Genomic DNA, 9,946 nt, shown 5'->3' on the forward strand with positions numbered 1-9,946 from the left:
GCTCAGCGGCGGCGGTCTGCTGGATCAGTGCTAGTGCTTGATGCGAGGCGAGTGTGTACGGTGGTGCACGGTCGCTTCGCCGATACGGGTTCGCACAGACTGTTTTCGTTCTGTCGCTTCGCTAAAGCGTGTTCGTACTACTTACCGGGACGCGACGGGACGGGACGCGACGCGACGCGACTTGTGCGACCACGTAGAACGTATCTAGAGAGTGGTGCGATCAACGAGGGCGTATGTAGAACCCGCAACGCACACGCATCGACGACGAGGGGGATCGAAACCGCCGAACGACAGAGAAGACGAACGGGTCGGAGTGAAGTAAATCGGAAAGATCGCGAGTGGAGATACAGTGGAGGAAGACGTAGGGCAGGGTGGCTCGCCACCAGCCAACTACGAATAAAGGGCAAGAAAAATGGGCCGGTCCGTACTTACGTGATAGGAGGTGCATGAGCGCGCGCGCGCTCGCACTCGTATCCGTTGTGTGTATGTGCGTGCGTGTGTCGTCGCTGCGCGAGTGTGTCCGTGAGGAAGGGGTGAGCAAGGGTGCGAAATAGTATCCCTGTTATACGGAAAGTGATAGAAAATATCGGCGGAGCCTAACCGAAGTTCGCGAAAGTAAGGGGGTGGCCCGCCGTGCTGCTATCTCTCCCGTGCGACGATCCCAAGATGACAGCGAAATATATTTTTCTGACGCTGATCAACGCGGCTTTCCTCTGCCTCGCATCGACCATACTCTCGGATACGGTCGGCGCCTCTTGCAAGTGGTTGTCCGAGGGTGGCAACGATACCCGCTCCGCGGACTGCACCCTTCGAGTATTGGATCCAGCCGCGATCACCGGCCTCGTGCCGTCCCTCGACGGGGCCCTCAAGCTGCGAATCCGGTGCAGCGACGTCCATCATTTCGAGAGCAGCTTCAACGCGCAAACCTGGCAACGGTTGACCAGTTTGCACGACCTGCACGTGGACGGTTGCAAAGTGTTGCGGGTACCGGAGGGTGCTTTCCAACCGCTTCTCGAGCTGAAACGATTGACAATGCAAACGTACAATTCGGTCTGGGGTGCTGGCCGTGTTCTCGAGTTCGCGGCCGACTCGTTTCTCGGTCTAAGGGAGCTTCACACCTTGGAGATCGTCGAGAGCAATCTGCTGATTCTACCGGCGAATCTTCTCTGCGGTCTGGACAATCTCCAAACGTTGAACCTGACCGGTAATCGTTTGCGCGACTTGAACGACATCGGTCTGTATCGGCAGGACCTGCCGATCAGCGAAAACACCGAGCCCTGCCGGGCGGACGTGCGGGTTCTCGATCTGTCCCGAAACGAGATCACGCGGTTGCCCGAGAACAGTCCGCTGGTTGGTCTGCGCCAGCTACAAGAGCTGCACCTGCAACGGAACGCGATCGTAGAAATTGCGAGTGACGCGCTCACCGGGCTGACCGTGCTGCGCACATTCAACGCGAGTTATAATTCGCTGGACTCGTTGCCCGAAGGGCTGTTCGCCAGCACGAGAGACCTTCGAGAGATACACCTGGCGTACAACGGGCTCCGCGACCTGCCGAAGGGTATATTCACTCGGTTGGAGCAGCTGCTGGTCCTGAAACTGGCCGGGAATCGGCTGGGCAGCGACCAAGTCGACGAGACTACGTTTCTCGGGCTGATCCGTCTGATCGTACTCGACCTGTCTTACAATTTGTTGACGCACATCGACGCGCGTATGTTCAAAGATCTTTTCTTCCTGCAGATACTCGATCTACGAAACAATTCCATAGATCGGATCGAGAACAACGCGTTCTCACCGCTGTACAACCTGCACACCCTCGAGCTGTCCGACAACAAGCTTCACACCGTGGGAGAACGGCTTTTCAACGGGCTGTTCGTTCTGAACCGTCTGGCGTTGTCCGGCAATTCTGTCGCGAGCATCGACCCGCTCGCGTTTCGCAACTGTTCCGATTTGAAGGAGCTCGATCTGAGCGGCAACGAGCTCACGGGTGTACCAGACGCGCTGCGCGACCTCGCTTTCTTGAAAACCCTCGACCTCGGCGAGAACCGGATCAGCGATTTTCACAATGGCTCGTTCCGCAATCTTCATCAGCTAACCGGCCTGAGGTTGATCGGCAACGACATCGGCAATCTGTCGCGCGGCATGCTGTGGGACCTACCGAACCTGCAGATCCTGAATCTCGCGAGGAACAAGGTGCAGCACGTCGAGAGGCTCGCGTTCGAAAAGAATTCACGGCTCGAGGCGATACGATTGGACGGGAACTTCCTGTCGGACATTAACGGCGTGTTCACCAGCATCGCCAGTCTGCTGTTGCTAAATCTTTCCGAGAATCATATCGAATGGTTCGACTACGCGTTCATACCGGGCAACCTGAAATGGTTGGATATACACGGGAACTTCATCGAGAGCCTGGGAAACTACTACGAGATTCGCGATTCGAAAGTGAAAACCTTGGACGCGAGTCATAATCGAATCACCGAGTTGTCACCGTTGTCCGTTCCGGATAGCGTCGAGCTGCTCTTTATAAATAATAATTATATTAGCGTCGTCCGACCGAACACCTTCGCGGACAAGGTGAACCTAACCAGAGTCGACATGTACGCGAACATGGTCGAGACAATGGAATTGACGTCGCTGCTTCTGACTAAAGTCCCGGAGGATCGACCGTTGCCGGAGTTCTACATCGGCGGGAACCCGTTCAACTGCAACTGCTCAATGGACTGGCTGCCGGCGATCAACAATCAAACGTCGACCCGAGAGTATCCGCGGATCATGGATCTCGACAATGTGATGTGCCGCACTTCCGGTCCACGTGGCGTCGCGATCGTGCCCGCCTCGACGGCCCGATCCGAACAATTCCTCTGCCGTTACGAGGCCCATTGTTTCGCCCTCTGTCATTGCTGTGATTTCGACGCGTGCGACTGCGAGATGACCTGCCCGGCTGGCTGTAAGTGTTACAACGACCGCACATGGAATACGAACGCTGTCGATTGTTCCGGCCTCGGTGTCGAAGAGATACCCCGGCGAATACCGATGGACGCGACCGAGGTCTATCTGGACGGTAACGTGTTGCGCGAGCTGCAGAATCATGTGTTTATCGGACGGAAAAACATGCGGGTGCTTTACGTGAACGGTAGCGGCATCGAGTCGATACAGAACCGTACGTTCAACGGTTTGAACAATCTGCAGATTCTTCATCTAGAGGACAATAGAATACACGAGTTGAAGGGTTTCGAGTTCGAGCGTCTTTCGCATCTGCGCGAATTGTATCTGCAGAACAACCTGATAGGGTATATCGGTAACCTGACGTTCTTGCCGTTGCGCTCCCTAGAGATATTGAGATTGAGCGGTAACCGATTGGTGACCTTCCCGGTTTGGCAGGTCACTCTGAACGCGCGGCTGGTCGAGCTGTCTCTAGGCGGTAATCCATGGTCCTGTCGGTGTAAATTCCTGCAGGAGTTGTCGTCCTGGGTTTCGGACAATGCTCATAAGGTCGTCGACGCGAGCGACGTTTGGTGCTATTACGGCGGCGACGCGAGGCCGGCTTACAGGCGTCGATTGAACGTCAACGAGACCGTCTGTTCCGATTACTTTTCACAGGGTGGCGTGATCGAGAGCATCATGGTGTCCGATTATTTGCCACTGGTCGCCGCCACTCTGTCGGCGGTGTTGGTACTATTGGTAATCATCGTTCTTGCGTTCATATTCCGCGAGCCGGTCGGCGCTTGGGCATACTCCAAGTACGGATTACGATTCTTGCGCGCGAAACCCGGAAAATCGACCGGCACGGCGACGATGCCGTCGGCCGCGACGATGAGCGCTTGTTGCGACGGCGACAGGGAACGCCAGTACGATTGTTACGTTTGTTACAGTCCGAACGACGAGGACTTCGTGCTACACTCGTTGGCCGTGGAGCTCGAGCACGGTACCGCTGGTCTCCGATTGTGTCTGCATCATCGCGATCTGCCCTGTGTACTCCGTACTTCCACCCCGGCGCCGGTCGTCCTCGAAGCGGTCGACGCGTCCCGACGTGTACTGATCGTTCTAACCCGTAATTTCTTACAAACCGAATGGTCACGGTTCGAATTCCGTGCGGCGTTTCACGAAGCGCTCCGCGGTCGGACCACTCAGTTGATCGTTGTACAGGCTGGTCATGCGTGTCCGGAAGTGGAACGCGATCCCGAGCTGCGGCCTTACCTCCGCACCGCGGCAGCGATACTCACGTGGGGCGAGAAGAGGTTCTGGGAGCGTCTTCGATACGCGATAGCGCTGGCGAATATGGGGGACATATCGATGGAGAACAAATCGTCGCCGCTCGTTTACAAACGGAACATCAACACGTACACGTTGGACGGCGTCGGCAGCGAGAAGACGAGCATGTCGACGCTACGGGCGCAAGAGAGACAAAGGTCTTTCTTCAAAGACTCGTCCCCAACGACCGCATTAATGTTGCAGCATGCGCCGCCTGCCTATTCCTGCGGCACGGTATCCATGCCGCAACAGCAACCGCCACCTTCATCGCCGCAGCCCAGGCTGACCGTCAATCACGCCTACCGAGATGCGGTTACTGTACCAGGTAGCAATCTCATCGCCACGAACACGACGGTGAGCAGCGGCAGCAGCGAGGATCACAGGAGACCGCTGTCCGAACACATATACTCGTCCATCGACTCGGATTATTCGACGCTCGAGAGAACTGCCTGGAGACAGCAACAACCACCACCACCGCCGCCGCCACCATCTTCCGGCCAGGCCTATCTCGTCTAGCTCCGCGCGAATTGTCTTCTGCTTGTGATACATTTTCTCTGATGGAGAAAGCTTTTCTTTTTTCTCCCCCCGCTTTTCGTGCCCGCGCCGCAAAGGGGAGGGACTCGCGTCTATACTCGCAGCGACAGATATTTCCAAACTTGTTTCTTTTTTGTTCTGCCCGTGATCAACGCGAGATAACCTTGGATAGTTGAATAAATGAAAGATATATTTTCGATTACGATTCGTGTATCGAGTATCGGAGGTTACGGGATAAACGAGAGTTTCGTGTTGGCACGAAGATTATCGAACTTTCGCTTTGTTACGGCCAACCCCCGTTGGAACGGGGTGTAGTATTCGCACGACGGTACGAACACATACATACGATTAGCCGAGCACCGATAACTACTTTGGAAATATTTGCTTGCAAACGATTCTTTTTTCTACCGGTCGAGTGTGCTCTCGCTGTTGCTTTGTTTCATCGGTAAAAGCGTGATTGTCCACTTTTCCACTTGTACCATTTCCTTTTCTCCCTTGCGTTCGCTCTGTATCCTTCACCCTTTCCCTCTCTTTTGTTGTCTTTCATCCTTCTTTGCTGGATAGTATCGGTACCTCGACCACCTTCTCTCTCTCTCTCTTTCTCTCTCTGCCCCTCTCTCGCTCGCTCTCCCCCTTCAGGAACAGATTGCGCGCGCGCAAAACTGTACTATGTGAATTTCTGAATGGCGTCTCGCGAGAACCTAGTCCGACTGGGACTCTTCTATTCCCTCTTCCACTTCGCTTGACGACTTTTCACTGTGCAATAAAGTATAAACAAGCCGTCTCCTTTGCGCGAAATCGTCGGGCGGTCGTCTTAAACGGCGATCCATTTCCACGCGTGTACATATTTATTATACAAAACGAGAAAATGAAAAAAATGCGCAGTATGTAAATAGGGGCCGCAAGCTGTGTACGCGCGTCAGCGTATGTGTACGTATGTGTACATTGTACATATCTGTAATACGGACAGTTCCGCCGCGTAGAAAGTTCTAGCTTCAATTTTCGATTCTTGACTAGGTAGAGTGACCTTTTTGTAATTTTATATGTCCAATCGAATGCTGTACGATATGTAAATATGTATATCTGAGACGTCGCCTCGTGTAAGATATTATTCATCGCGTAAGAATGAATGAGAGACAACAAAATGGTAATTAAAAGAGTGAGAAGCGAAAAATGCATGCGCTCGCGACACCCGTGAACACCGACGCGCGTTCAGCGCATGCGCCGTAAACTTAACTGTATACTTGATTTATTTAAATCATGTGAATAAATTTATAAAATACGTTATTATTATACACCTGCGAATCGTATATCTGATTAATACACCCTGACCCGATCCGCCCCAAAAATTACATCGCAATCGGAGAGCTTACTGGATGATGATCATTTAAATTTATTAGGATGTACTTTTCTGTTCGTCCATTAGGAAGTCAACATTTTCAAAAATGTCACATATTCGTCCATTAAGTTATTCGATTGTCAAACGCGTAGGTGCAACCTTAAACATCCTTTACCGTTAATGTTTCCGTTGCCACAGGATCGTTCTAATTAATACATTTCAGTGTATTATCATCATCATCCTGGATGTTCTTTTTGCGACACGCTCTCTCCCTGTATAATTTTCAGCAACGCACGCTTTAATCAAACTTTTAGATTTCCTAACATTTTCTGACTTTTTTCAATGCTAATTTCCTCGGCGCGCCCACCATCGCGGTGTTTGCACGCGAATAGAATAAAAAATCGATTTTATTGTATTTTCTACTGAATTCGCCTATTTTTATAACAGTCACCGGTTCGAAGGATTTCAAGAATACGCAATCCGGAGCGGCTCTCGCCACTGTTTGTTTTCGAGTGTCTATTCTATCCTAGGTTTGATCGGAATATTTGCAAATACGTTCTGTGGAAATAACCTGCGTAACGGTGTTGTTTCTCATATAGCCGGTTATCGTTACATATACTGTACTATATACTATATAGATTGCGAACGGAACATTGATCCTAGTCAGCGCCACCGCGCACTCACTGCACACCATCTGCACACTTACATTATTAATGGGACCTACACCACCACCGCAGGCTGCACGTACCACGGAGACCAACGTTTCTATTTGGAAAATCTGTTTCTTTCGACGGGCGAACAGGTGAAAATCGTGTCGCGAACCTGCTCGTCGAACGAACAAACGAGCAACGAGGATCGCCGTGGGTTTCCGTCGGATCGGTTCTGCGTTCATACAAGAAATTACTTCCCGTTCGATAGCAATCCCGCGGAGAAGTTTCTGTTCTTGAAAGTTTAAACGCGCCGTTTATAGGACGATAATAGGAAGAAAGAAGTGCGCAACGTCCGCATCCAACTAATGTAGAGTTTTATTTCGTGTAGCAGAAAGTCCAGGGAATAGAACCAGTCGGAAAAGTTTACTCGTAAAGTTTCGAGACGCATAGTTGCGGTAAGTGCCGATGAAAATCGCCGGGACTATACTCTCTTTCTTCCGCCGAGCGACCAGGTGTCGTTCGGATCCAACTATCGCACAGATATTACCGGTATCCATAAGTAATCAATCATTTCCAAAGAATTTGTTTCGCCTTCAGCTCTGTACCGGTCGTTGAAACGCGTATTCTTTTACAGTTTTCGGTGAAGCAGCCCGTGTTCAAAAGTATAATTCTTTTTGACGACCCTGTAACAAAATGGCGGCGTGCGTACCTTCCGAGGATCATAGTCGTCATTGCATACTTTTTTTGATTTAATGCAACGCGGTAACAGCAAAGAAAATTTGCGACGTTTATGGAGATGTATTGAAGGTCAACAAGGGTCAACGTTGGTTCAGGAGGTTTGCTGCTGGTGATTACGATCTCTCCGACAGGCCTCGAAGTGGACAGTTGAATTTGATAATGACACCCTGAAATCTCTAGTGGAAGCCGATCCAAAATTAAGTATACAAGAATTATCGAGAAGCCTTGAACAACTATGCAAAGGCACCTACACGAACTGGGAGAGGCATACAGGCAAGGAATATGGGTAACAAGAATATTCGTCGATCGATTTGCACTTCATTGCTATCCAGATTTCGTAGAGATCCATTTGGCATTTGGCCTTGACTGTCACGCTATGTTATCCTGCGCCTTTTGTCTAGACATTTTACGTCTTAAATAAGTAAGTAATCAATTAAAAATGCATACCACCGTGTTTGTACAGGTCTTTGCTGCGTCTGTATGGAGCCTTTTTTTCGATACGAACACTAAATCTCTCGAAATTACGAGAATCTTTCAGCGGCAGCCATCTTGTGACGTCATACTTGCATCAGAATTCGAATTTTCTGCCGAATATTACAAATTACTCCACGATGAGGTAGAAATTCGCAATTTGGGCTCCATACGGACGTAGATTGGACTTTTAGGAAACACAATTGACCACTTCTAAACTGCTCGTTTGCAATATTGCAATGCATACGTATATGGATTTCAAACCATGCCGGCCCCCTTAAGAAATGAAAACTTGAATTTACTACAATGTTTGTTTTAGATTTCAAAATAATTATGGGTCCGCCTAATATTTCGTAAAATATGATTTCCGCGGTCTTGGCTGCCAGGGATCGAGCCCTCGAGTGGGCAGTCGGTTCGAAACCAGTTTTCTCGGTTCCCGCGCAATGTAAGTACGACTGTAATTACTTACACCATACTTACCCGGCCGCGTGATCGGATCTAGCGCTGCCGGCAGGGATCGAGTCTACGAGCGCTCACCGCCGATCTTTGCGGTATCACACGGTCGCACCAATTTCCGTTCCGTTCTGTTCCGTATCGTGGCAAGAGCGGGAACGCAAGGCAAGGCAAGGCATGGTATAGCGTGGCATAGCAAGGCAAGGCATGGCAAGGCAAGGCGGGTCGATTCCACGAGGTTTGCTCTCGCTGCACGACGCAATTCAGGAGAAAGGGAACTCACGATAAAACGGTCGAGCGTCCTCGAGATTCGCGAGAGCACCTTTCACCGGAGATCAAAGGAGGGTGGGCGCCACGCGTCGCGTCAAGTTCGTTATATGGGTCGTTCTTGCGAAACACCATTGAGGACTAAAGCTGAGCAATTGACGGCCTTGAAGATCTCTCGATCCCAATGGCGCAACCAGAAGGACATTGGCCTGCATCCAGTGCTCACGATCATTTACATACTCGCATACCTACGCTTCCTACGTCTTTCCTATATCCTATTCGAGGTGGACGATAACGAACGATAACGAAATAGTAGTAATTCCCCCGGTTTTTGTGCTTCTCTTAGGATCGAGGATGGAATCAATTTTACGGCGCGTTCAACCGCGGCCTACGCCTCTGCTCTCGGTATCGCTGCACTGGCCAGGCCTCAAGATCTGGTTCGAATCTTTTTTGTCGGCCGTTCTCTGTGTGCCGTGCCAGTGAAATCGCTTTTACGATCGGTCAACGTCGTCGTCGAATCCCGGCAAAAACATTTCACATATCTGCGAGCGAGGTTGCATACAGAACAGGATGCGTGGTGACCGACGCGTTAGAAATGTGTATTAGATCCTCTTTTCCTTAGCGGGGGTCTAACAGCGGCCGGCAACGAACGATACAGTCCGTTCGGCCATTGCGTGTAATGGCTTTCAAATACTCGTTTTCCTAGTATTTGTTGGCGAGTTCGAAAGCCGCGATATCGTTGGCGGGTTTTGTGACTTGCGTGACGACTGCCATGTTTGCAGAGAGAAGTTGGCGCGACTCGCCCCGTCGCGCCACCTGCGCCCCGTTACCTGTGCTCTTTCTACCGGCGCATACATACAACTCGGCCACCTACCCCCTCGCTTCGTCCCCTATCAACCAACACCACACCACCGCATCGCGATCCCTCACCCTTTATCCTATACTGGCACCCGTTAAACGTACGCCGCTGAACCCAGTAATTTCGCGAAAACTGCCACCACCGTCGTCACTGTCGTTGCACTCTTTCCTTCACCCCCCACCCCCCCACCCTTTTCATCCTCTCCTTTTCTATTTTCCTGCTTGTACACGCTACGGGAGAACTGCAACGACAAGGACGACGAGAACAACAATGCGAATACCACATGTCTGCACGCGATCCTATCTTGACATTTGGGCATCCCTTCCCAAAGTGTTCCCCCCTCCCCTCCCCCGTCTAACTTCGTGGTAACAGTTCCTTTAATTCTTA

The 9,946-nt window shown here is 51.1% G+C and overlaps 1 protein-coding gene across 1 annotated transcript; it reads left to right on the forward strand.

The window, feature by feature from the left end:
- Toll-7 (Toll-like receptor 7) lies at positions 1-6,077 on the forward strand. The gene has a single exon (XM_076794287.1). It carries the CDS (start codon positions 667-669, stop codon positions 4,762-4,764), a length of 4,098 nt encoding a protein of 1,365 aa, XP_076650402.1. The 5' UTR covers positions 1-666; the 3' UTR covers positions 4,765-6,077.
- The last annotated feature ends 3,869 nt before the right edge of the window (positions 6,078-9,946 follow it).

Source organism: Halictus rubicundus, chromosome 10 (genome assembly GCF_050948215.1).
Source record: "Halictus rubicundus isolate RS-2024b chromosome 10, iyHalRubi1_principal, whole genome shotgun sequence".
Classification (NCBI taxonomy): domain Eukaryota; kingdom Metazoa; phylum Arthropoda; class Insecta; order Hymenoptera; family Halictidae; genus Halictus; species Halictus rubicundus.

Excerpts from the sequence above, each read along its gene's own strand:
- Toll-7 (XM_076794287.1), top strand. The coding sequence starts at position 667 with ATGACAGCGAAATATATTTTTCTGACGCTGATCAACGCGGCTTTCCTC.